At 58.3% G+C, this 26271-nt stretch overlaps 3 protein-coding genes across 12 annotated transcripts in view; 2 read left to right on the forward strand and 1 right to left on the reverse strand.

The window, feature by feature from the left end:
- The window catches only part of Grk4 (G protein-coupled receptor kinase 4), a 42022-nt gene extending 38467 nt beyond the window's left edge, over window positions 1-3555 (reverse strand). For 3 of the 9 annotated variants that reach the window (XR_007213524.1, XR_007213525.1, XM_048364015.1), the window contains exon 1: window positions 3327-3555. Coding sequence is in view for 5 of the 9 variants with exons in the window: in XM_048364015.1 (XP_048219972.1) it covers window positions 3327-3378 (52 nt within the window). In the remaining 4 variants the exon portion in view is untranslated. Of the gene's footprint in view, window positions 1-2332; window positions 2544-3326 lie in introns of those variants that run through there. The other 6 variants (XM_048364014.1, XM_048364008.1, XM_048364012.1 and 3 more) reach the window with 5 other exon arrangements.
- A 557-nt stretch (window positions 3556-4112) lies between these two features.
- Window positions 4113-20510, forward strand: Nop14 (NOP14 nucleolar protein). The gene is given in 19 exon segments (XM_048364205.1): window positions 4113-4450; window positions 6230-6364; window positions 7525-7666; window positions 9792-9931; window positions 10268-10402; window positions 11309-11431; window positions 12041-12172; window positions 13375-13450; window positions 13453-13653; window positions 14338-14468; window positions 15366-15451; window positions 16147-16282; window positions 17722-17823; window positions 18237-18390; window positions 18861-19020; window positions 19365-19512; window positions 19875-19993; window positions 20089-20244; window positions 20394-20510. Coding segments are annotated over 19 exon segments (2568 nt in total). The 5' UTR covers window positions 4113-4258; the 3' UTR covers window positions 20494-20510.
- Window positions 20511-21895: 1385 nt separating this feature from the next.
- Window positions 21896-25755, forward strand: Mfsd10 (major facilitator superfamily domain containing 10). 2 transcript variants are annotated; one of them, XM_048364207.1, is made up of 13 exons: window positions 21896-21982; window positions 22360-22562; window positions 23139-23235; window positions 23371-23474; window positions 23647-23805; window positions 23889-24050; window positions 24349-24457; window positions 24546-24657; window positions 24775-24883; window positions 24961-25051; window positions 25158-25205; window positions 25281-25370; window positions 25471-25755. In XM_048364207.1, the coding sequence occupies exons 2-13, from the start codon at window positions 22389-22391 to the stop codon at window positions 25584-25586; spliced, it is 1371 nt and encodes a 456-aa protein (XP_048220164.1). In that variant the 5' UTR covers window positions 21896-21982; window positions 22360-22388; the 3' UTR covers window positions 25587-25755. The 2 variants fall into 2 exon arrangements, with proteins under 2 accessions (XP_048220164.1, XP_048220163.1); XM_048364206.1 differs by having other exon boundaries at window positions 21896-21981; window positions 22366-22562.
- Window positions 25756-26271: the final 516 nt, after the last annotated feature.

Raw genomic sequence — 26271 nt, forward strand, 5'->3', positions numbered from 1 at the left:
AGGGACAGTGCTCAGGCCCTGAGTCCAAGCCCAGGACTGGCAAAAAAAAAAAAGATGAAAACCCACATTAAATACACATATTATATAACCCTATCAGCAATTATGCTGTCAACTAAAACATAACACATAGTTAAGGTTTCCTCAGACATATGGTGTAGAATAATTTAAGCTTATTTGAAACACTTAAAGGTTGTAAGTTACTAAACAACATATTACATGAGAATATGTTATCTTCTCAGCACTGTGACAAAACACCTGAAAAAGTAATTTAAAGGAAAAGTTATTTTGGCTCCTGGTTTCAGAGGTTTCAGTCCATGGTCACTTGGCTCCTTCGTTTCTGGGCCTGTGGTGAGGCTGAACATGAGGAAGAGAATGGTGGAGAAAGCTGTTCACCTCATGGTAGACAGGAAGCATAAAGACAGACAGGAAGGGGCCAAGGACAAGAGTGACCCGTGACTGACTTCCTTCTTAATGGTCTATTTAGCCGTAAACAGACTCAAAGAGCCAATCATGTGTCCACAGCCCCACCAACTAGGCACCCAGCCTTCAACACCTGAGTCTTTTTATGGTGGGGGAGGGGACACATCCTTTCCCCAACTACAAGAAAAAAAATTCCTTAAAAGATTAAAAAAAATCCTACAAAAAACACAATTATTTTTGTTTCAGTAATAGTATGATCATTTCATTCTTCCTTATTAATACATGCCTCTCATAATGACAAAAAACACTTTCAATGTAACATTTTTCTGTCAACATTCTTCAAGAAGTTTCTATTAATCTATTTGAGATAGTCTGCTTGGGCAGCTCATCATAAATTGAGCAACTTATAAACGCTCAGTACTTTGTTACAGTTCTGGAGGCTGGGAAGCTCAAGATCAAATCATTTGGCATACTTATGGCATGCTAATAGTTTTTTAGAAGTCAAATGCCAATGCAAAAAGCAAAACATATAAACAAAAATCATGTTTGGGATCAATTAAGGCACTTTTTGATTTAGATGTCCTCCACATGTTAGAAGCAGGGGAGCAAGAGATGTTCCCTAAGCCTCTTTTATAAAGACAAACAGGGGGCTGGGAATATGGCCTAGTGGCAAGAGTGCTTGCCTCGCATACATGAACCCCTGGGTTCGATTTCTCAGCACCACATATATAGAAAAACCCAGAAGTGGCGCTGTGGCTCAAGTGGTAGAGTGCTAGCCTTGAGCCAAAAGAAGCCAGGGACAGTGCTCAGGCCCTGAGTTCAAGCCCTACAACTGGCAAAAAAAAAAAAAAAGGAGAGAAAGAGACAGCAACAGAGTCACAAGTGTTGGGCTATGTCCACACAACTTTTCTTCAGAAGTTAATTTTCTAATAAATGAGCCAAAGAAAAACACAAGGAGCTACTCATGAACATACACATACACATGTCCAAAAGGACATTTCCAGGTACCTTCTGGAAGATACTCTAAAATAAATAAATAAACACAGTTGTCAACTTGGGAAAACAGCCTTAAATTATCACCAAGATTCAGACTGTGTCCATGTATCCATATATTTCAAATATTTCATATTCAATTCTTCTTTGAATAATCAAATTTCAGCTAGTGACTCTAAACAGAGGAATCACACACTATGAAGTACAAAAATAAAAATTCATTTGGAGCTACCACTGTCATCTTAGGCTTTTTTTTTTTTTGCCAGTCCTGGGGCTTGGACTCAGGGCCTGAGCACTGTCCCTGGCTTCTTTTTTGCTCAAGGCTAGCACTCTGCCACTTGAGCCACAGCGCCACGTCTGGCCATTTTCTGTATATGTAGTGCTGGGGAACCGAACCCAGGGCCTCATGTATATGAGGCAGGCACTCTTGCCACTAGGCCATATCCCCAGCCCATCTTAGGCTTTTTAGTGGAAGAAAATACTGGTATTATTTAGCATTTAACAAACATTTATGTCTATCTCATTCTCTAACCTCTGCAGCACTATAATGAAGTCTAAATCAGGTGCTATGGATAACATCCGTAATCCTAAAATTGGGCATATCGGGTTTCAAGGGGAGTTCAGGCACAACGTCTACAAGACCCTCATCTTAACTAACAGCTGGACACAACAGGGTAGACGTGTTAATCCAGCTGCAGCAAGAAGTGTAAACCCTATCTCAAAGTAAACTATACAGAAAAGGCTGGAGGAGTGATTCAAACAACAGTATCTGCTTGGGAAGCATGAAATTCTGAATTCATACTCCAGTACTACCAAAAAAGAAAAGGTCTGATTTGCTTAAAGTCTGCTTCAAAAAAAAGTACCTTTTTTGTACACTATACCCAGATATAAAGGCAGAGGAGAAAAAACAAGCACAGACCAAAACCTGGTCTGATCCTGATTCCCAACAAGGATGATGCCCTTTCATAGCCATTTTGGAATTCAGGGAGAAGTCACAGCCTATGTTCTCCCGAGAGAAGTGAAGACAGTGTGTGTGCTCGGAGGTCCATCTTTCCACACCACCACAGTTGCCACCACGATTCTGTTCAAAATTAGGTAGCAGTGCACAAAACCTTGTTTTTTGTCCTTCCTTCCCTCCCTCCCTTCCTCTCTCCCGCCCTCCCTGGTGTTTTGCAGGACACCAGCACTTGCTGTACCACTGAGCTGCACCTTCTCCGCCCTCTGCTTTTTAACCGCAGGCCTTCCCAAGCCCTAACTCTGACATCTAACTCTGGGCGCCACTCGCTGTCACTTTAGGCATCCCTGTGCAATGTTTCCGATCCAGAGAAGCCACTTATTTCCCTTAAGCTCTTCCCTCACAAAAAACAGAGGACACAAGTGGCGCTGGTGAGGGGAGGGGATAGAAAGGACAAAGATGTGAAACTTCAGCGCCCTGGTGTTTCCGCAGCAGCCGCTTCCCAACCTCGGAGGCCCCAGGGGGTGCACTCCCCACGTCTCCAAAATTACCGTTAAGTATGCGAGCTGGCAGCCGGGTGGGCCACCCAATGACGGGTGGCTCCGGGCCCGTGAACTCGGCCGGCTGCAGGCTACCAGGGGCCCCAGAGGCCCGCGGGGTCCCCGGTCCCCGAGTGGACAGGCTCCCCAGGGGCCGGTCCCGGGGTGGGCAGGCTCCCCGGGGGACCGCGGGGTCTCCGGTCCCGGGGTGGGCGGGCTCCCCGGGGGACCGCGGGGTCTCCGGTCCCGGGGTCGGCGGGCTCCCCGGGGGCCCGCGGGGTCCCCGGTCCCGCGGTGGGCGGGCTCCCCAGGGGCCCGCGGGGTCCCCGGTCCCCGAGTGGACAGGCTCCCCAGGGGCCGGTCCCGGGGTGGGCGGGGTCCCCGGGGTTCCCAGGCGGCAGCGCCCGCCCCGCACGCACCTTGCCGCGCTTTCAGCAGCTGCGTGTTGGCCGTGATGTTCTCCAGCTCCATGGCCCGCTGCCTCCGATGGGTTCTGTGGAGCCCGGGCCTCCGGGGCTTGGGGAGAAACGAGGCCACCGCCGCGGCCTTCCAGCGTTCCTCGTCGGGCCCCGGGAAGGACCTCGGGGACCGCGGCTTCCGCCGCCGCCGCCGCCGCCGCCGCCGCCCCCCGCGTTGCCACCACTGCCACCAGGGGCGCCGGCGCCGGCGTCGGCGCGCGGGCCGGGCGCGGGAGGCCTCGCGGCCGGCCCCCGCCGGGGAGCGGGCGGGGCCCGGGGGGCGCGGGGAGCGCGGGGAGCACGGGGGGCGCGCGGCGCGGGGCTCAGCCGCTGTCACCGCCGCCGCCTCGCGGTCGCTCGCGCACCTCTGCGCCCCATCGCCCCGGCCCAGCTCGCGTAACGACGCCCTCAGCGCCCGGGCGCCGCCGGCCCCGGACCTCGGCCGCCCCGCCCGCCGCACGGGGGGACCCGAGATCCGGGGCGCCGCCGCCGCGTCCCGCGGCTCGCACCGCGGCCCGGCCCCGGCCAACGGCTGTCCGGGAGAGGCCGCCCGAGCGCTCCCGTCGCCGCGGCGCCAGAGGAGGCTGCGCCGCCGCGCGCGGCCCCGCGGCTCCCAGAAGCCCTCGCGCCGGGCGGCCGCGCGCGCAAGGCCTGCTGGGAGTTGTAGTCACTCCGCCAGCGGGCGCCGCGGCCGAGCGGGTCCGGCGGCGTGTGGCGGCGCGCGGTCGGGGAGCGGGCTCGGCGACCGCGGCGGCGCCCTCGACCCGCGCGCGTGCGCCCCGGTGACCGGCCGCCGTCCTTGCCGCGTCGCGCCTTCTCGCTCTCGGCGCCTCGCGCCCGGCCTCGCAGCCCGGGGGCTCCGGCGCTCCGGCGCGGCGTGGTGTGCGCCCGCCATGGGGAAGGCCCGGCGGGCCGGGGCGCGGCGGCGGGCCCCGGCGCCGGCGGGGGCGCGCGGAGCCCCGGCGAAGGCGAACCCCAACCCGTTCGAGGTGAAAGTCAACCGGCAGAAGTTCCAGGTCCTGGGCCGCAAGACGCGACACGACGTGGGGCTGCCCGGCGTGGCCCGCGCGCGCGCCATCCGGAAGGTGAGCGGGCGCCGCCGCCCCCGGCCCGCGCCGGGCCCCTCTCGCCGGGAAGGTGGGGACCGCCACGGGGTCCGGCGCTCACGTGCGCTCCGGGCCGAGGTGGAGGTGGGGTCTGCGTCGCAGGGGCCCCCACCCCCGGGCCACTGGGGGTCCCCTGTAGAGGCCGATGTCTCTCCCGAGGCACGTCTCCGGGTCACTTGGTAGGCAACTGAAATGGGACGCTCAGTCTTCCCTGCCCTTCTGGCTCTGCCACAGAGATCGATGCACCTTCCAGAGAGAGGCCTGGCCGGCCAGGCGGGGCGTGACGTTGGTGGGGCTCCACTCTGTGGACTGGCTCCCAGGCTCCTGTGAGTACCGAGGTGCAGACGGTGCCCTGGGGTCAGTGACGGGAGGCCCCGATGAGATGCCCCTCTCCCACTGGGTAGCTGGTGTGGGCCTCGTGGACACCAAGTTCAGTGTACCCAGGAATCCCCGGAGGACCCGAGAAACATTCAGATCACCTACCAAAGTGTCGGCTGGCTTACAAAGTCACTGAATTGGATCGTCCGCTGGTTTTCTGTTAGGATTTCGCACCAGTTCCTAACATCTGGTTGGCATTCAAACTCCTCTTAGACAGTTTCTGCATTGAACATCAGTTCTAAGAAAATCCTTTCAGGTCTCAGTAGTGACAGCCATTTTCTGCTCCCCACATCATCTCCTTGCTCTACAGAATTCAACCTTAAGGGGATAACCAACTTTTGAATATAATAATAAACTTCTTCCTTGCTGCTGGGAGAATACCCAGTAATTTGATCCTCGCTGTAAGTTCTTGAATCATATGCTTTAAAATACTGCTTCTCTTGATTTTCTATGCTCCCACTTGTTAAACTTCTATGACCTTGCATCACACACAAAAATACAATTATACATTTCCTAGAAATGGAAATAACCTCTTCCCATGATGGAAGGGGTCTGAATTTTCTCTATTTTCCTAAGTGATTCATGCCCAAAGTAAACATTTAACTCTTAAATTGTAAGGCAACTGTTGCATTTAGAAAAGGTGTCTTCAGCCCTGACAATGCTACAGTGGAAATCATTATCCTGTTGTCATTAAGACTGAGTGGATTTTTCTCTTCAAGGTCTTTCCTTACTACAGAAAGCCTGTGTGGACAGAAACAGGCTATGTGTGAACTTTAACAACACAGGGTATAGCTTATTATGATTTCATTGACATCTACTTTCTTTTTCTTTTCTTATTATTTTTGTTGTTGTTGTTGTTGGTTGTGGGGCTTGAACTCTGGCCTGGGCGCTGTCCCTGAGCTCTTCTGCTCAAATCTAGCACTCTACCACTTTGAGCCACTTCCAGTTTCTAGTGGTTAATTGGAGATAAGAGTCTCACAGACATTCCTACCCAGGCTGGCTTTGAACTGTGATCCTCAGATCTCAGTCTCCTGAGTAGCTAGGATTACAGGTGTGAGCCCTGGCACCTGGCCTACTTTTTTTTTTTTTTTTTTTTTTTTTTGCCAGTCCTGGGGCTTGGACTCAGGGCCTGAGCACTGTCCCTGGCTTCTTTTTGCTCAAGGCTAGCACTCTGCCACTTGAGCCACAGCGCCACTTCTGGCCATTTTCTGTATATGTGGTGCTGGGGAATTGAACTCATATATACGAGGCAAGCACTATTGCCACTAGGCCATATCCCCAGCCCAAACTCTGAAATTTTAAATGTACACCATACCCATGTCCCAGTTAGTAAGAGATTGCAGATATTTTTGTGACCCTTATTTCTGATCTATTTTTCAGCGTACCCAGACTTTACTAAAGGAGTATAAAGAAAGAGATAAGTCCAATGTATTTACAGATAAACGCTTTGGCGAGTACAATAGCAAAATAAGCCCAGAGGAAAAGATGATGAAGAGATTTGCACTGGAACAACAGGTATGGGGAAAAATGGGGGAATGTCTGTTGTCAAGTTTACCCAGCCCAAGGAGAAAGCTGCTGTTACTTGTTCTTGCACAGTGTGTGGGATCTTTGCTCACCGGGGCGGGGGGCGGGGTGGGTAGTAGCTCTCCAGTGCTCTCTGTACCCAGCCTGGTTAGGCCAGTGGAACTAATGGAAAAATTACTAGGTGGAGAGATGTCTTACCCAGAGCAAATGACAGTAAGAAATCTGGTGTTCTTGACTAAGTGGTAACTAGCTTTGTCAGCTGAAGGGCAAGTAGATGGAGGAATGTTGCTAGTGTGGAAGGACCACATGATTTTCCAAAGACCACTTGATTTACTGAGCTTAGTTGAGTGTATTGATAACTTTATTTTTTGGTTGCTGGTTACGGAGGCTTATATTAAGGACCTTCAGCTCTTCTTTGGCTTATTTGCTCAAATCTGGTACTCAATCACTTGAGCCACAGCGCCACTTCCAGAGCCTTTTCTGTTTATGTGGCACTGAGGAATTGAACCTTGGGCTTCATGCATGCTAAGCGAGCACTCTGCCGCTGAGCCACATTCCCAGCCCTCTCGTTGGTTTTGGAACATAATCTTCAGATCTCAGTCTCTTGAGTAGCTAGGATTACAGGCGTGTACCAACACCTAGCTGACCATTGATTTTTTTTGAAGAATTCCCCTCTGTGAACTCGCATGGTGGGGCATACCTATAATCCCAACTGTTCGTGAGGGAGAATTGTGGTTCTAGCCTAACCTGGGAAAAAGTTAGCAAGGCCCTCAGCCAATAAGCTGGGCATGGTAGAGCATGCCTGCCATTCAAGCCACATGGGAGGCATAAATAGGACTGCCGTCCATGCCCACTTAACAAAAGACCCTATCTGAAGAGTAAAGTAAAATAGGGCTAGGGGTGTGCCTGAAACAGTAGAACCCTTGCCTATCTAGTACAAGGCCCTGAGTTCAAATCCCTGTTCCACCAGCAAAAAATTTTTTTAAGTTTCTCTGTGAGTTCTGATTATATCTGAATTGTTCAAATGATCCAAGATAATCTTAAACCTATTTTATCTACATTGTCATATTTCAGTGGGGAAAAAAACTGTATTTTGCTGGAGGGTAAATGGTTATTTCAGGAACGTGATTTCCTCCCCCCTCTTCTCTCAGCGACAACATGAGAAAAAAAACATCTACAACCTGAATGAAGATGAAGAATTAACTCACTACGGCCAGTCTCTGGCCGACATCGAGAAACACAATGACATCGTGGACAGTGACAGTGACACTGAAGAGCGAGGAGCCCTGTCTGGTAAGGGGGGGGGGGGAGGCTCGAGCAGGGCTGGTCCGTGCCTGCAGGCCCTCTGCTCTCCCTGGGAGGCCTCAGGAATGACTCTGCACACCAGGTTCACCTGATCAGTTCTGCCTGCGTTGGCGGTTTAAGATGGAGTCGGGTGCTGAAAAAGCCCCTTAATATTGAGTTTCACTTTTGAACATTACAGTGACTCATTTACCAATGAACTCCTAGAAATGCAGTCAGAGCTGTGGTGAAGCCCACGTGACTGACCTGGGGAACAGCACCTCCTTTGTACTAAACTGCTTTGCTTTACCTCTTACCATTTTACAAATTCTTATCTACTGATAAATGTTATTTATGTATTTTTTTGGCTTTTGTTTGTTTGTTCTGGCAGTACTCACAGCTTTGCTTGCAAAGCAGGTGCTCTATCACTTGAGCCTTGCCTCCAGATCCTTTATTTGTTTTTTTTCTTTCTCCTGGTGGCTGTTACAGAACTTTCATGTGGAACTGATATTGAGTTGCTGTAGATAATAACTGATTAAATTGAGGCCTTTTTAGATACTAATAACCAGTGAAATGAGGAATTACTTCAAATCTAATAACCTTAGTTACTGTTTATAAAGTTGCAAGCATAATGCAAACTAGTTTGCATTCTTTGTAAGTTAAAGGTGTGTCCCATTTTCTGGTATCTTCAGAACAAAGCTGTACAGAACTAAAATCAATGGACTGAAAGCCTTTTGTTTTTTCAGTGCCTAAACAGTGAAGGCATTTTCCCTACCTTGTGTATCTAGTTAGTTCATCCAGGAGGCAAGAAGCTTAGGAATTAAGAGATAGCCCAAGGCATCAGACCAGATCAGGCCAGCTTTCTATTTGAGGATACGTGGAGTAGAACACTGACTGCCTAAGCTTCAAGTCAGGAATGGCTAGTTTTCTCTTCTGAACCTTTCTCTGTGTACATTTCATTGATCAAGATTGTGGTTCACACCTGTAATCTTACTCAGAGATCTGAGGATCACGGTTCAATGCCAGCCTGAGAGACTGTCATCTCCAGTTAGCCAGCAAAAAGCTAGATGTGGAGGTGTGGCTCAATTGGTAGAGGGCCAGTCTTGAATGAAAAAGCCAAGTGAGAGCTTGAAGTCCTGAGCTGAGTTCAAGCCCCAGAACTGGCACCAAAAGCAAAACATAAACGCACATTCATGGAGAGGTTCTGCTTCTCCGCCCGCGGGCGCCGGGTGGCAGTTCACACCAGAAGTGCAGTCTGAGAGGCGGGAGCATGGTGGGAGTGACGCCAGAATCCCTGCAAGGCTGCAGGAGGCCTTGACGTTCCAAGGCCTGCAAGCCTAGCACTCATGAGGCCTCAGCTGGGTCAGCAACGTTCTGGGCAAATCATGTCACCTCTGAGTCTGTTTACTCTTCCGAGAAATTGTGGTTTTCTTGTTTTGTTTTGGTTTTTGCCAGTCCTGGGGCTTGAACTCAGGGCCTGAGCGCTGTCCCTGGCTTCTTTGTGCTCAAGGCTAGCACTCTACCACTTGAGCCACAGCGCCACTTCTGGCTTTTTCTGTATATGTGGTGCTGAGGAACTGAACCCAGGGCTTCATGCATACGAGACCAGCACTCTACCACTAGGCCATATTCCCAGCCCCAATTGTGGTTATTTTTTTTTCTAATAATTATTTTCTGTTTCACATTTGGTGATTCTGCAAATGTTTTTCTTTTGAACTTGTGCACTGCTAAGGGACCGTGGGCTCCCCCCCCACACCTCACCCCCATACTAGGGCTTGAACTCAGGGTCCTGTACATGTGTTTTACCATTTGAGCCACATTCCCAGTCCATATAGTGTGGGAACATGCCACACGGCTAGTCCACACTTTTTCCTCTGCGACCCTACTTCTCCTTTTTCCTGGGTGTAACAGTCTTTTAGGTTCTTAGACTTAGGGTCTTGGGTTTTCTTGGAGCAGCTTGGGGTAGGCGTCCCTTGGTGACCACTGTCTCTCCCTGGTCTCCTGCCTTGGTTTCGAGTGAGAACTTCTTGGGTGGGAATTCTTGAGAGTGCCTTGGCGAAGTGTTGCGGAGTACCTCCAGAGAGTTTATGGCGCCGGGGACTGCTTTACAGTGGTGTTTTCTGCTGTTGGTCCGCAGCCGAGCTGACTGCTGCCCACTTTGGAGGAGGGCCCCGGCTCCTGGACAGGAGGACCACTCCGGACGGTGAGGAGGACAGCAAACCCAAGTCTCGGAAAGAACTGATCGAAGAGCTCATTGCAAAGTCAAAGCAAGAGAAGGTGGGTTGGTTGGTGTCCTGCATGTGCGAAGTCGCAGCCAAAGGCACATTCACAGTATGTGCTGAAGCTTTTGTCCCTTCACGTTTTTAGGCTGCATTTAATATTTCATATGGGTTATTTTGAATAGGAATATCTTGTCTCATTAAACATACAGGTGTGATGGTTTTGTGGTTGTTGTTCAACACATATCAAGATTTGCAGAATACCACTACTCAGTGCCCTGCAGTGACAGCTGTGAACGAGGGATTTCCTGTGTGTTCTTGCACACATTGGGCCACTCGGTTGACGTTCGGCAGTGATGGTGTATTGTGTGTGTCTATTGTTTGTTTCCCCCAGAGGGAAAGACAGGCCCAGCGAGAAGATGCCCTTGAGCTCACGGAGAAGCTGGACCAGGACTGGAAGGAAATCCAGCCCCTCCTGTCACACAAAACTCCCAAGTCAGAGAGCCGAGAGAAGAAGGAGAAGCCCAAGGTGAGAACTGGAGGAGCTGCTGCCGCTCCTTCTGTGGCCAGATCTCGTCCGGCTTCCTTCCTGGGAGGGCGGGCTTTCAGTGGAGCCTTGCTAACCAATTGTCTCGTATTGGTGAACTGAGATAGAAGCAGATCCAGAGTTGTTTCGGTGAAGACAGTATTTGTCGTGTTTGGGTGCAGGCATAGGATTCAGGTCTTTAAACTTGCTTCTTACATATTTGCAAATCGATGCATAGTATGTGTAATTAATATACATGACTTCCTTTTCTAAGCTATTTCCCACCGCAGAAGTTTTGTGTGACTTTTTGTAAGTGATAACACTGGTTTGGCTGGATTCCAGGTAAACCCTAGGGTCTCAAGATTATACTATCATCTGGCCATCCGTGTATCTGCTATTATTTTACATCATTTCCATGTTGGGGCTTAATGTTAAGATGACTGGTGCTTATTTTTGCAAAAGCAATACATTTTGGGAAGAATTTTCTAGGAGCAAAAGAGTTTGTGAATCCCTGCCACTAAAGTGACCACCTTTTCTCAGTCTTCAGGCTGCTTAGGATAACTTCCTCTGCAGAAGAAAAGACTTAGATGTGGTATAGGTTGTTCAGAATGGTGTCCAGCCTTTATTAGACTCTTTCATTCCATGCTGCCTGTATGGTTTTTTTTTGTATATAAAAAAGAGAAGAATCATTATCACTCAAGGTTTATATTATAACTAAATGATTCAGCTTCCTTACTTGAGTTTAATCACTAAAGTTACTTGAGTGTCTGGCTTCTTTAAAAAAACATATTAGAGGCCTGGTTCACAAAAAAAGCCCCAAGAGTGAGATTGTGAGGCTCTGAATTTAAACTCTGGTACCAGTACCAAAAGAAGGTATTAGAAATGAGAAGTGTGTTCTTTTCACCCTAGCCCGATGCTTATGACATGATGGTTCGTGAGCTTGGCTTTGAAATGAAGGCCCAGCCTTCTAACCGGATGAAAACGGAGGAGGAACTGGCAAAGGAGGAGCAAGAGCGGCTCAAGAAACTGGAGGTATGGAGGGGGCTTGCTTCCCTTTGTGAGGCTGGTTGCTGCCTTTCTCTTATAGGCTTTTTTGGCATTATTTTGAAAGATGGAATGAAGCTGCACTGTGTTTGAAGTGATTATTTCAATTGTAAATACCTTTATTTCTGATTATAAAAATAAGTAAAATGCAGATAGACGCAAGTATGCCAAATCAAAAATGAACATTCTTTGTCATTCCTCTCCTCCATAATCGCTGCTAACCCTATAGGGAGGGCAGTGCTTTCTTGACTTTCCTATGTACTGGAGTACTTTTAATCCCGTTGCGCTTAAACAAGATCACAGGGCTATTCCACAGCTGTGGGTGTGGCCGGTGCTTCTGGCCTGCCTTGTACCGCTGCTCTGCGTGCAGCGCTGCTGGGGGCTGGGTGGAGGACACTTCCCTTCTCTGTGGCTGGGGAGTACTTCTGTCCTAAGGCTTAACAGTTTGTTAAGTAAGGACGTCTTCCAAGAATGCCCGTGTGGTATTGTGTGTTTGAAGACTCGGGCAGAGAGCAGGCCGTGAGGCCGCGTGGCGCGCGGGCTTCCTTGTCACGCACTCAGTGGCTGCGCTGTGTGGCGTCTCTCCTTCCTGCTTAGGCTGAAAGACTCCGGAGAATGCTTGCCAAGGACGAGGTTGAAAGTGTGAAGAAACCAAAGCATCTGTCAGCTGACGATTTGAACGATGGCTTCATACTAGATAAGGATGATAGACGTTTGCTTTCTTACAAGGTGAGGTGCTTGGCTTCATTTTCTTTTTCGTCCCAAAGCATATTGGAATTCATGGATGTGGTTCATTTCGGATGGGAATTTAATTTTTTTTTTTTGCCAGAGTTGGTCTCAAACTGTAGGCCTCCTGATCTCTACCTCCTAGGTAGCTGGGATTGTAGACATCAGCCTAGTGATGTAGGTTGTTGGTCTTTTGTGTTTTTATTTTTTTGCGGGGGATGGGGGTGTTGCCAGTCCTGAGGCTTGAGCTCAGGGCCTGCGCACTGTCCTGAGCTTTTTTACTTATGGCTTGTGTTCTATTGCTTGAGCCACAGCTCCACATCCAGCCTTTTTTGGGGGGCGGGTAGGTGTGGAGTGATTGATTGGAGGTAAGAGTCTCAGGCTTTCCTGCCTGTGTTGGCTTCTGTGTGCCACAAAGCTGAGCCTTCTGAGTCATTAGGATTCTAGAAGTGAGCCACCAATGCCCAGTTCTAGTGGTTTTTAATTCACAAAACTTATAAAGTCTAGTCTTCTTTCAGACTCTATCAGTCAACCCTAAGGGCAGAAAAACAGGCAGATTTGGTGTTTTAAGAAAGGGTCTATGGGCTTGGGATATGGCCTAGTGGTAAAGAGCTTGCCTCGTATACATGAAGCCCTGGGTTCAATTCCCCAGCACCACATATATAGAAAATGGCCAGAGGTGGTGCTGTGGCTCAAGTGGCAGAATGCTAGCCTTGAGCAGAAAGAAGCCAGGGACAGTGCTCAGGCCTTGAGTTCAAGCCCCAGGACTGGCAACAAAAACAAAACAAAAAAAAAAGAAAGGGTCCAGGAAAACTGGGTATTGACAGAAAACACTAGGGTTATCGGAGTAGTGGGAAAGGAGCTGGAACTTGCTGTTTCCTAGCACGGGGACCAGTGGTAGGGCACTGTAGCCACCACTTCTGACCCCCAAGGCCTTCCAGGCCTTGGGTCCACCCAGCCCCCCAGCAAACCTGAATGTGTCCCTGAGTCCTGGTATTGCACTCCTCAGGAGCCTGTCCTTGTTCACTTTGCTACTGTACAACAGGCCTGAGAGTAAGACCAGACAGGCTCTGTCAGTTTGAGGGGTTGCCCTGTGGCGCCGTGTAGGGAGGGTGCTACCATGTGGGCGATGGTTTGGGTGCACACTAATCCAGCTGGGGTCTCGGCCCCGTGTCGTGATGCCTGGGGTCCCCTGTTCTTTCCAGGACGGGAAGATGAATATTGAGGAAAAGGTCCAGGAAGAGCAGGGCAGCGAGGCTGGTGGCCAGGACGAGGAAGAGGAGATGAGCGCGATGAGGACCGAGGGAGTGAGGGCCCCGAGGACAGCGAGGAGAGCGAGGGCCCCGACAGCCACTCGGACCTGGAATCGGACAGAGAGAGCGAGGATGACGATGAGAAGCCAGAGCAGGAGCGACAGCAGCCTCTCCGGAACCGTCAGAAAACGCGCAAAGCCAGCAGCTCGGAGCTCCCCTATACCTTTGCAGGTACCCCGGCCACTGGGCACTCCCGCTTCCGGAGACCTCCGTGATGAGGGCTTCTCGTGTGCGCGTGGGTCTCCCTGGGGCAGCACATGCGGGGAGGGGACCAGGGTGCGCCTGGGCGCCGCACACAGCCGTCTCTCGTGACTGCTCTGCTGTGGGTGGCACAGGGCTGGGTTTGGCTGGGTTGCGTGGCTGTGGGTAGTTGTGCGGGCTGCCCACAGGCACGCCTTGCTTTCGTAGCAACGTCTTCCTGTGCTCGTGGGCAGCCTCCACGCGTGGTCGGCGAGGCTGGCTTCTGTCGGGTGTGGGGGTCGTGTCTGCCACCGTGGGGGTGCCCTCGATTTCAGGAGGCCGTTCTGTGGTCCTGTGACGGACGTGTCTCACAGACAAGGCCCCTGGAGTGACCCGCCGCTCAGGATGGCACCGCGGAGCTCCGGCTCCTCTGTCACGCCCGGCGTCCGGGTGTGGAGAGCGGCTCTGCCCCCGGACGCCAGGGCTGCGCGGGGCTGCCGCCGAGCTCCCGGGCCTGGCTCGGTCACATGGTGCCGCTCCAGCGGCCAGGTCCCAGGCTGCTCTGCTCGCGGGCATGGGGGCGACACACGTGAAGTGCGTGTTAGTGTCGCTGTTGAAGGTGGAAGTGCCTTCGCTGTGGGTGGGAAGCGTGAGGCGGGCTCTGTGTCCCCACAGCCCCCGAGTCCTGCGAGGAGCTGAGGGCTCTGCTGTCGGGAAGGTCCGCCGCAGAGCAGCTGCTGGTGGTGGACAGGATCCGCAAGTGCAACCACCCCAGCCTGGCGGCCGGAAACAAAGCCAAGTTAGAGGTACGTGCGCCGGCAGGCGCTCCACAGCCCCCGCCTGGAGTTCACCGCTGCCTGGAGGGGCCGTGGGCTCCGGCCAGGGCCGTCGCTGCCACTTGGTGTCGCGTGGTGACTGCCGGGGAGGACTCGGCGTGGAGCAGGCAGAGCGGCTGCGTGCGGCCCGCGCCTCTCCCCGCGGCCACCCAGAGGCCGAGCCAGCCCAGGCAGGGACCTCCGGTAAACCACTCGCAGAGGGCTGGAAGTGGCGCTGTGGCTCAGGCAAAGAAGCTCAGAGACAGTGCCCAGGCCCTGAGTTCAAGCCCCAGCCCCAGCACTCCACCCCCCAAAAAAATCCAGCATCAAAGGTTTAAAAAAGGGGCTGGGGATATGGCCTAGTGGCAAGAGTGCCTGCCTTGTATACACGAGGCCCTGGGTTCGATTCCCCAGCACCACATATACAGAAAACGGCCAGAGGGGGCGCTGTGGCTCAAGTGGCAGAGTGCTAGCCTTGAGCAAAAAGAAGCCAGGGACAGTGCTCAGGCCCTGAGTCCAAGGCCCAGGACTGGCCAAAAAAAGAGGCAGAGGCTTAACAGACGCTGAGAGCACATGCTGTGTGCCTGGGGAGAGGAAATGTTTCCTTCCACCGTGTCCTGCCCCCGTGCCGGAACTGCTCCTTACCTTGTTGCGTAGCTGCTTCTGCTCAAGGCTGGTGCTCTGTCACTTGAGCCACGTCCCCACTTCTGCCTTTTTGCTGCTTGCCCCCAATTTCAAGACGCTCCTCCCTCGGCGTCGTGCGTGCTGGGCGGGGAGGCGCAGCTCTGCCCTGGCGTGGCGCTGCGTCCCTGGGGTGCGGAGCGCGGGCGTCAGGAGGGCTGCGGCGCAAAGCGCGGGCCACAGCTCTCCCAATGCATGTTCTCACAGAAGCTGTTCGGCTTCCTTTTGGAATACGTCGGCGATTTGGCTGTGAATGACCCCCCGGACCTTAAAGTAATTGATACACTGGTTGTGTAAGTAAAAGTTCTTGTGTTGTCGGGAACGAGGGGCTGAACTGGGTCATTTTTCTCCTGTAGAGTCACGTGTACACGTTTTAGAGTCATTAGGGCAGAGGAAATAGTGATGTGAACCTGGCAGGTGGCTAAAGTGCCCTAGAAGCAGTGCACAGCCGGACAGTGTGCTCTCACTGCACAGACCTGGTCACAGAGGCCCGGTGTGCCCAGACGCCGCGGCCCAGGCCCCTTCTGCAGCGTACACGGCTCACTTGACAGCAGCCGAGCCTTGAGTCACGCTACACACCGGTTACTGTGTGCCTCGCTCACCAGTGAAGCCTCAAGCTCCGGGTGGCACAGGGTACCTGGGTCCAGCAGGTGTGGAAAGGCCGTGAGTGGAAGCCCCCTCCCCGGGAAGCACGGGGACAGCCCACGGTGCTTCCAGCCCACACTGTGTGAGCGGCCCGCCGCGCTCAGAGCCTGCAGCCGGTGGGAACCTGCGCCCTCGTGTGCCGGGACTGCCTCTCATAAAGCGCCATTAGAAAGAAGTGGCCTTGCGCCCAGGACGTGCAGCTGCTCTCAGGAGGGGGAGGGGCTGGACAGGCCAGGGGCGGCCAAGAGCTTACCTGGTGCGGGAGGCCTGCGGTTCCGAGTTGCCCAGCCGCACAAGAGCCCACAGGAATCGCCCTTTCCTCATCTATGCTTCTGCTCGGCAGGCCACTGTACAATCTTTGCCAGATGTTTCCTGAAGCTGCAAGCGACTCCGTGAAGTTTGTTCTCCGAGATGCAATGCACGAGATGGAAGAAGTGCTTGAGACCAAAGGCCGGACGGTGTTTCCGGGGCTCGATGTGGTAAGCAGGCCCTGTATCACAGGGGACTGGCATGGGACGAAGGGCCGGCCAGGGCAGCAGTGCCTTTGAACCGTGGTCCTCAACTCTCAGCCTCCTGAGGAGCTAGGAGGACAGGCCTGAGCCCCCAGTGCCCACCAGTGCCCGGCATAAGCAGCTAATTTTGCTTGGTCCCCGTTTCTCTGTGCTTGTTCCCACGTGGAGATTCTGTGTGGGTGTGGGCAGGTGTGGGTGAGTGTGTGCACGCATGCAAGTACTGGGGCTTGAATTCAGGCGCCGTTTTTCACTTAAAGAGGGTGTACAGCTCCACTTTCAGCTTTTTGGTGGTTCATTGGAGGTAAGTCGCACATTTTCCTTCCTAGGCTGGTTTCAAACCAGTATCTTCCGATCTTAGCCTCCTGAGTAGCGAGAATTACAAGCACCAGCACTCTTGGTACCCAGCACATTTCTGGATAATTTCTTTTGAGTGTGCTGGTCTTGGAGCTTGAAGGCAGGGCCTGGGCACTGTCATTGAGCCTGGTTTTTTTGTTGATCAGGGCTAGCACTCATCATTTGAGCCACCCTGCCATTTCTGGTGTTTTGGTAGTCAGTTGGGAAGAGGAATCTCCAAGCAGCGATCTTCATATCTGCCCTCTGCGTAGCGAGGATTGCAGGCTGAGCCACCGGCACCTGGCTTTAAACGTTTTTATTTGAATACTTGCTGCAGTATAGCTTCTGAGGAGTTGATTGGTTGGATAAAATTTCCAGGTTGGAAAGATAATTTTTTAAAGTTGAAGTGATTCAAGCCCCAGGACTGTCAGGAAACCCAAAGAAGTGAGTCTGGGGCAAAGCGCGGTGTGTTTTGAGTGCTCACTGGGAAAGCCAATCCACGCGCCATCTTCTTCTGGTGACTGCAGTGCGTGCGTGGAGACCCAGTCCACAGGGAAGGAAGTGGGGGCCTGGGGAGCGCGGGTGCCCGATGGCCGCTGGCCAGGATTCCGTCCCCAGCGAGGCCTCTGAGCCGTGGGCGGCCCCGGCTCGGTGGAGGGGAAATCCCACGCTTGTTACTGGGAAGACGGACGTCGCCCCCTGCCAGGCAGGAGACCGGCCGCCGCCACGGGGCTGCTTCGGAGCAGCTCTCCTGTTGGCAGGACAGGGCCGGGGGGGCCGGGTCTGGGCCCGGGCCCCTGGGCAGCAGAGACCATGCCTCCCCGTGGAGTCGGTGGGGAACTAACTCCACAGGCATCTCAGAGCAGAACCAAGAACGGGATGGTGCTGCCTGCCAGGGCCTCCCTGTCGCTTCCTTCCGGGTGGGGCCCGGCCCTGGGCTCTGGCCATGGTGCCAGGCGCGGCGCTCGGTTCAGATGGGTTCAGGTGGCCTGGGTGCTGGGTTGCCCGGGAGGGGCGTGGGTGGGGTTGATGCTTCCTGTAAAGCAGTTGTTGTTTGTCCTCTTTCCTTGCAGCTGGTTTATTTGAAGATTGCCGGGCTGTTGTTCCCGACCTCTGACTTCTGGCACCCCGTGGTGACGCCGGCCCTGGTGTGCATGAGTCAGCTGCTCACCAAGGTCTGTGCCGCCTGTGCCCCGGGCCCTGCCCGGCAAAGGCCTCGTCCCGCACGGGGCATGCGGGGTACCAGCTTCTCCGGGGCCGAGGGACAGGGCCACCCCCAGCCCGGGCAACAGCGAGAGAGAGAGAGAACTGGTTTCCAAAAAAGCCCGAAAGGCCAGGGGAGGCTACTGATACGCCCCCCGGCCGTGAGGGCCTGAGCTCGGGTCTCCCCCCCACCCCCCCGCCCTCCACCAGCCCCCCAGGGGGCGGGGGGGGGTGAGGTTGACCTGGGTTCACACACACGTATTCCTGCGGTTCCTTCCCCCTGGGAATGGCGAGGACTCGACGGCAGCAGGCTGGGTCCTGGGATCACGCCCTCGGTGGGTGGCGTGGGGCGGGTGGTGCAGTGAGCGCCCCCTCCGCTCCGCAGTGCCCCGTCCTGACCCTCGCAGACGCCGTCAAGGGCCTCTTCGTGTGCTGCCTCTTCCTGGACTACGTGGCCTTGTCTCGGAGGTTCATCCCGGAGCTCGTGAACTTCCTTCTTGGCATTCTCTACCTTGCGACTCCCAGCGAGCGGAGCCGGGGTGAGCTGCTGGGCGGCGTCTCGCAGATGGGCCTTGGGACTTTTCTTTTTTAAGGGATTCATATTTATTAGGGCAAGTTTGGCAAATGGAGTAGAAAAGAGATCAACTCCTCCATTCCCGCCATGAAGAGCCGCGCTCGGGGTGTGGGTGTAGGAGTGTGCGTGTGCACGTGCGCGCACGCGTGTGGCCCTGGAGGCCGGCTCACACTTGAGCGTGACCTCGCGGTGCTGCCTCTTGTCCTGCGGTCCCTGTCTCGCCCCCGTCCTCCTCGGCGGGTCCCGGGTGGGTCTCGGTCACGGTCCAGGTGTGGAGAGCCTCACGTGACGCAGCAGGCCCACGGGAGTGGCGAGGGCTGCAGGCTTCTGCCCTCTGCCCGGGCCCGCGGTGCCCGGCGTGGTCTGGAGCAGGGCGCGAGCTGTCGGGTCTGCGCCGGCCGCGTGCAGCTCCCCGTCCTGTCCCCTGGGGTCCAGGTTCCGCTCCGGTGCACCCCTTCCGAGCACTCGGGAAGAACGCAGAGCTGCTCGTGGTCTCGGACCAGGCGGACGTGGCCACGTGGTCCGGAGGAGGCCTCGCCCTGCGCTGGGCCACGGGGTCCCGCGCCCTGCCGGCTGCAGAGGCCAATCATGCCAGGTACGTGTGGCCCCGGGCCCGCGGCGGGCAGCGGCCTCGTCCTGATGGCGGACGCGGCCCGGTGTGAGCCGGCTTCCCTCCGGGCCTGGCTCGCGGCCGTGGGGCTGCCGTGCGGTGTCCTGAATTGCGGGAAGTTCCCAAGCGTGCAGCGTGTTCCCAGTCCACTGCCGGCTCTCACGCGCAGTCGCTGGAGACGCGGCCCGCCCGAGCTGTGCTGCAGGGCCCCCGGGCTGGGGGGGGGGGGGCCATGCTGCCCGCTCAGCGCTCTCCCCGGCAGTCGGGAGCCGGCCGCTCGGCTGGCGTGGTAGAGCGAGCTGCTGCCCACGCTGCCTCCCGCCCCGCAGGCTGTCCTGCCTGGCCGCGTGCCTGGCCCTGCTGAAGCGCTGCGTGCAGCTCTACAGCGCCCTGCCGTCCTTCCACGCCATCGCCAGCCCCCTCCGAGCCCTCCTGGCAGAGCACGCGGCGGGCTGTGGCGCCCCCCAGGAGCTGCAGGTGACGCCCCCCCAGCATGGTGGGGGGGAGCATGGCGGAGTGCCCTCGAGGCCGGGCTATGGGGGGGCATGGTGGAGCGCCCTCCGAGGCTGGGCTGGGGGGGCACGGGGGGCGTGGCGGAGCGCCCTCTCTGTGAGGACGGCGACTGCAGGAGGGGCGCTGCGCTGGGTGAGCCGTGGCCCCGCCAGCGCCGGGGGTCGGAAGGGACCTGCGGGACGGCAGCCTCCGCAGCGGCCACGGTGCGCCCTCACCATCGCAGCACTTCACCCGGGGGGCGGGGGGGCGGGGAGGCCTGGGCTCCGGCCGCCCGAGGCCCGCAGCCATGGCGTGCCGGTGGGAGCCCCGTGGGCCTTGTTTGGCAGGAGCAGTCTCGAAGCATCCTGTCGGAAATGGAGGGGCGCCAGCAGCTGTACCAGCCCCTGGTGTGCGAGAAGAGCAAGCCCGTCCCGCTGAAACTCTTCACCCCCCGCCTGGTCAAAGTGTGGGTGCTGGGCTCTCCCCGACGGCTGAGGCGGGCTCCCGCTGGAGGGGGCATGCAAGTGACCACCGCCTCACTGTCACCCACTCTCCATCTAGCCTTGAGTTCGGGCGCAAACAGGGCAGCAGCAAGGAGGAGCAGGAAAGGAAGAGGCTGATCCACAAGCACAGGCGGGAGTTCAAAGGCGCCGTCCGGGAAATTAGGAAGGACAGTCAGTTCCTCGCCCGCATGCAGCTCGCCGAAATCATGGAAAGGTGAGGGCGGCGCCGGTGGGTGGCCAGAGCTGGGTGGGCTCGTTGCTTGCCCTCTACGCCCCCCCCCCCCCCCCCGTTCCTCTTGGGCTGAGGGCAGGTGGGGAAGGAAAACGAGGCCACACGCGGAATGTGCTTCCTGTTTGTTTTAGGGACGCAGAAAGAAAGCGGAAGGTGAAGCAGCTGTTCAACAGCCTGGCCACCCAGGAGGGCGAGTGGAAGGCGCTGAAGAGGAAAAAGTTTAAGAAATAAACGATATTGGAATTGAAGCTCAGATGCATTATATGGAGAAAACACAAAATCCGGAGGGTGGGGGGGACAGCTCCACGTCCGCTCTAGTTACAGCATTTCCCTGGGGCTGGGAACAGGGCCTAGCACGCATGAAGCCCTGGGTTCGAATTCTCAGCACCACATACACACAAAAAGCCAGAAGCCTCGGATACACGAGGCCCTAGGTTCAATTCCCCAGCACCACATATACAGAAAAAACGGCCAGAAGCGGCGCTGTGGCTCAAGTGGCAGAGTGCTAGCCTTGAGCGGGAAGAAGCCAGGGACGGTGCTCAGACCCTGAGTCCAAGGCCCAGGACTGGCAAAAAAAAAAAAAATGTTTCCGGAATTAGGAGTGGTGTCACCCTGTGATGACACCTTGCTTTGAGTCACCTGGCCTAGGTGGCTTCTCAGAGCTAGCCCCATTGTTGGCTGTGACTGAAGCCATGACTGCAGTTTGTGCAGAGGGCGCCTCGTGTCACCCGAGAGGCCGGTAGGGACGTCCGGAGTTTGTGTTTAGTGTGGTGATGCCAGCGCAGAATGAGCAGCGTGGCACCTTTAGCACAGCAGGCACCGCGCAGGGCCACAGGCGAGCTGTGCTCTGCACCACACAAGGGCTGTTTCTCCGCAGCCCGCCCGCCTGGCCCAGCACCCCCTTCCAACTGGAGAGAGGTGGCCGCCACCGCGCCCAGGCTCAGTCCTGCAGCACATGGCCTTTGTAAGGTCCCCCCCCCAGGGCCCATGCCTCCCACCTGTAAGTCTGGGCCCAGTACCTGAGTTACCTAGGCAACTGGCACACCTGGAGGCGGCTACCTCCTCCTCTGAGGTCACATCCGACCCACCGGGCCACATCTTTTCTCTCCCTTCTTCCTCTCTCCCCTCTCCCCACGCCTCCATCTTGTGTGGGCTGGGCAGCTGGCAGCTTGCTTCCTTCCCCCAGTAACCTTTCTGCCCGAACCCTGTGGCGGGCTTCCTTCCTTTCCGGTTGCTGCAGGGGTTCACCGTGGGCGGCGGGATGGAGGCCCTGGGGGGAGCCGGGCAGTGCGGTCCGCGCGCAGGGGCTGCCAGCCTCGGGCCTGGCGCGCACCGGGGCCCCTCTGCGGGGCCGGCCCTGCCTGCCGCCCTTCGGGGCTGGGGGTCCGGAGGTTCGGCGCGGTAACGAGGAGGAGGGTGGGTGCCGGGGGCCGCCTTGTCACTTGTTCTCAGCACCGGGCTCCTCCAGGCGCCTGGGGTCGTGGGGGTTCGCGGGCCCCGGCCTCGCCCTGCCCCCCAACTCGCCTAGCTGCAGAGACCCCGACGGCCTGGCGAGGCCCGGGTGCCGGGACTCGGGCGGGCGGGCCGCGGAAGAGGCGGGCCGCGGCGGTCGTCACTCCCGGGGCGTGGCCGGCCCTGCCCGCGCCGTCCAAGCCCCTGGGCTCGGTCCGCCTTCCTTGGGTCTGTCCGACCACCATCCGGAGCACGTGGCCGCCGCAGGTGCGGGGGGCGCGGGTGGGGGGCCGCGGCGGCGGGCGGGCGGCGTCCAGCGCAGCCGGGGCCTCGTCCGCTGGGCGGAGCTCGGCGCGGGGCGGGGCGGACGCGCGTTCTCCGGCCCCGGCGGGGCGCCTGGTCGCCCGCCCGGCCCCGGGGCGCAGTCGCGCGGTCACGGGGAGCCGCCCTCGGCGCCCCGGGCAGGGTCGGCGGCCGTGAGGGGTGCGCGGCGCCCCGCAGGGTGGGGCCGGGCCTTTCCGGGCGCTCGCTGCCTCCTCTCTGCGGGGAGGGCGACGGGAACTGGGAACTGTTCCCCCCCCTCCCCCGAGGTGGGATGGTCGTCGGTGCCCGGTTCCGGGGGAGTCCTCACCGGCCCAGTCCGCCCGCCAGGCCGGGGCCGCCGCCGAGCCACCATGGAATGGCGAGGGGAGCCGGGCTGCACCCCGCGCCCGCCCATCCGCGCGCAGCCCGCGCCCGAGCGCCGAGTGCTGGCCGTGCTCTTCCTGGGCTTGCTGCTCGACCTGCTGGCCTTCACGCTGCTGCTGCCGCTGCTGCCCCGGCTGCTGGAGGGCCAGGGCCGCGCTGCCGTGAGCCCCGCCCCGGGACCCGACCTGACCCCGGGAGCCCGTCCTGACCCCACACCCCGAGACCCCGACCTGACCCCAGACCCCGAGACCCCGACCTGACCCCGAGACCCCGACCTGACCTCGAGACCCCATCCTGACCCCGGACCCCGAGACCCCGACCTGACCCCGGGAGCCCGTCCTGACCCCACACCCCGAGACCCCGACCTGACCCCGGGAGCCCGTCCTGACCCCACACCCCGAGACCCCGACCTGACCTCGAGACCCCATCCTGACCCCGGGAGCCCGTCCTGACCCGGGAGCCCTGCCCCCTGGGGACCCCGTCCTGACCCGGGAGCCCTGCCCCTGGGGACCCCGTCCTGACCCGGGAGCCCTGCCCCTGGGGACCCCGTCCTGACCCGGGAGCCCTGCCCCCTGGGGACCCCGTCCTGACCCGGGAGCCCTGCCCCTGGGGACCCCGTCCTGACCCGGGAGCCCTGCCCCCTGGGGACCCTGTTCCTGGGGGCTTCGCCCACCCCAGGAGGCTCCTCCCAGGGGGACCGGCCCACGGACGCCCCCAACCTCCCCCTCCCCCGCCAGGACCCTCTGTATGGCTCCTGGCAGCGCAGGGTGAACTGGCTGGCGTCCGCCATCGGGATGCCTGCGGAGAGGAGGTACAACACCGTGCTGTTCGGAGGTGAGGCGCGGGTCCAGCTTGGGGGCCCTCTTCGTCCTGAGGGGTCTCCTTGAACTGGCAGCGCCGTCTTTCGGGGCCACCTCCCTGTGGAGCCCCTCCGCTCGCGAGTTGGCCCTGAGCGCCCGTCTCTCCCAGGTCTCATAGGCTCGGTCTTCTCCCTGCTGCAGTTCCTGTCGGCTCCCCTCACCGGGGCGGCCTCCGACTGTCTGGGGAGGCGCCCCGTCATGCTGCTCTGCCTGGTAAGCTTTGGGGTCCTCTTCCTACCGGCCAGCGTAGGGGGTGGGGGAGCTGCTGCCACGGCACCTGGCAGGGCGGGGCCCGAGGGTGGTTGCCTGGCTTTGCCCGCTCCCCTGGGGTCCTCCCCTGGACTCACGTGACCAAACCTGCCCCCCGGCCCCTCACTCCTGGCAGATGGGTTTAGCCACCTCTTATGCAGTGTGGGCTGCTTCTCGAAGCTTCCTGGCCTTCCTGCTCTCCAGGGTTATTGGAGGCATCAGCAAAGGGAACGTTAGCCTCTCCACCACCGTCGTGGCTGACCTGGCCTCCCCCGCTGCGCGCGGACAAGGCATGGTGAGCTCCGGGCGGGGGGGGGGAGGGGGAGGGGGGAAGCGGGGCCCGGGCCTCTCTTCCCAGCACAGACGCCTTCTTTGCAGGCCATCATCGGGGTGGCCTTCTCCCTGGCCTTCATGCTGGGCCCCATGCTCGGGGCCTCCTTGTCTGACGAGACGGTGCCCTGGCTCAGCCTGCTCTTCGCCCTCTCAGACCTGCTGCTCATCTTCTGCTTCCTGCCGGAGACTCTGCCCCCCGAGAAGCGGGTAGGGCCGGGCCCCGGGGCTGGGGCCGTGCGTCTGTGGGTGTCAAGGGACGGCCTGGCGGGTAGGGCCGGACCCCGGGGCTGGGGACCTGCGTCTGGGTGTCAAGAGACGGCCGGGTGCCCCAGGCTGACCTGCCCTCCAGAGGCTTTGGAGGCCACGATTCCTCCCTGTGTCCCAGGGCCTCTGCCCCCACGGCCTGGCAGTTGGACAGGAGGCCTGGTGGGCTGGGGCGCTACATGGTGCAGGGGTCACCCCGCCCTCCAGAGCTTACTGGTGGGCCTCGAACTCCCTCCCACAGGCCTCCTCCGTTGCCCTGGGCTTCCGCTCTGCTGCCAACCTGCTCAGCCCCCTGGCCCTGCTCCGCTTTTCAGCTGTCAGCCACGGCCAGGGCTCCGCCGCCGCACACAGTAAGGAGCCCCCCTCCGCCCCGCAGGGGTTGCGCCCTCGGCCGCCCCGCATGGCCCCAGCCCACCTGTGCCCCCCCGCCCTCGGCAGAGCTCGGCAGCCTGCGCCGCCTGGGCCTGGCCTACTTCCTGTACCTCTTCCTCTTCTCGGGTCTGGAGTACACGCTCAGCTTCCTGGCGCACCAGCGGTTCCAGTTCAGCAGGTGGGTCCCCTCCAGGCAGGCTGCCTCAGGATGCGCCCTGCCATGGGGGGGGGGGGGGCTGGATCCTACAGGGAGGCTGGGGCCCACGGGGCTGGCCCCTTACCCTCCGCCTCCCAGCCTGCAGCAGGGCAAGATGTTTTTCTTCATCGGCCTCACCATGGCCGCCATACAGGGGGGCTACACGCGGAGGATCGGCCCTGGCAGGGAAACGGCAGCTGTGAAGCGGGTAGGGGTCTCCGCGCGGGGCCGGGGGCCGGGCGGGGCGGCGGCGGGGCTGGGCTTGAGGCCGACGTCCCCATGCAGGCCTTGCTGCTGCTGGTGCCGGCCTTCCTCCTCATCGGCTGGGGGCGCTCTCTGCCTGTGCTGGGCCTGGGGCTGCTGCTCTACTCCTTCGGTGAGTGGCCCGCCAGGGCTGGGGGTGCCCTTCGGGCCTCTCCCCGGGGGACGTGGCTCCTCTCCGCGTCCCCCGGTGACAGCGCCCCTCCCCCTGTCCCCGCCAGCCGCAGCAGCCGTGGTGCCCTGCCTGTCCTCCGTGGTCGCTAGCTATGGTAAGCGCCCTTCCCTGAACGGGCCCGCGGGGCGGGGCGGGGGCGGCCGGGCCGCTGATGCGTCCTCGCCCCCAGGCTCAGCAGGGCAGAAGGGCACGGTGATGGGCACGCTGCGGAGCCTGGGAGCCCTGGCCAGGGCAGTGGGGCCGCTGGTGGCCGCTTCAGGTGAGTTCCAGCCCACCGAGCCCACCGCTCAGCCCTGCCAGCGGGGCGGAGCCCTCCCTGCCCGCCCCAGGCCCGCGCGAGCGCTCTCGTCTCCCCGCAGTGTACTGGCTGGCCGGGGCCCAGCTCTGCTTCACCCTGTACTCCGGGCTCTTCCTGCTCCCCTTCCTCCTCCTACGGAAGCTGAGGCATCCAGAACACATGCTCAAGGCCGAGTAGCTGAGCCACTGCCTGACCCGCGGGGGCACCTGGGGCCCCTCCCTCCCCCTCCCCCAGCCCCGGGGTGCGCCCCAGCGACTCCAGAGCCTCCATGGTTTCTGTTCGTCCACCAGGGCCACACTCCATGGCCTGTGCCTCTGAACAAATAAAGCCCTCTTTTGTACCAGTGGCGAGTGGGTGCCTTGCCATTGCCGGAGGGAGAGGAAGCGGGCAGGGCAGCTGAGCTCGCCGGCCAGGGCGCCAGGCCCTCACCACCCGGGCTGTGGCCAGAGCCAGGGCACAGGCCCGCACAGCCACCGCCGTCTGCCCGGGGCAATGTCGGACATGGCCGCTGTCCTCTGGGCCCTGCCCAGCAGCTCCCTAGACACCTGAAGCTCCTGGGAAGGCGTGGGTAGGGGCGGGGTGTCACAGGGACTGCCATGGTGACACAACACTGAGAAATAAGCACTTTGGGGGCTGGGAGTGTGGCTTCCTGGTGGAGTGCTAGCCTAACATGCAACAACAGGCCCTGGGTTCGATTCCCCAGCACCACATACACAGAAAACGGCCAGAAGTGGTGTTGTGGCTTAAGAGCTACAGTGCTAGCTTTGAGCAAAAAGAAGCCAGGGACAGTGCTCAGGCCCCGAGTTCAAGCCCCAGGACTGGCAAAAAACAAACAAACAAAAAAACACTTCCCAGATTTCGA

The sequence above is a fragment of the Perognathus longimembris genome, chromosome 16, assembly GCF_023159225.1.
Source record: "Perognathus longimembris pacificus isolate PPM17 chromosome 16, ASM2315922v1, whole genome shotgun sequence".
Lineage (NCBI taxonomy): Eukaryota > Metazoa > Chordata > Mammalia > Rodentia > Heteromyidae > Perognathus > Perognathus longimembris.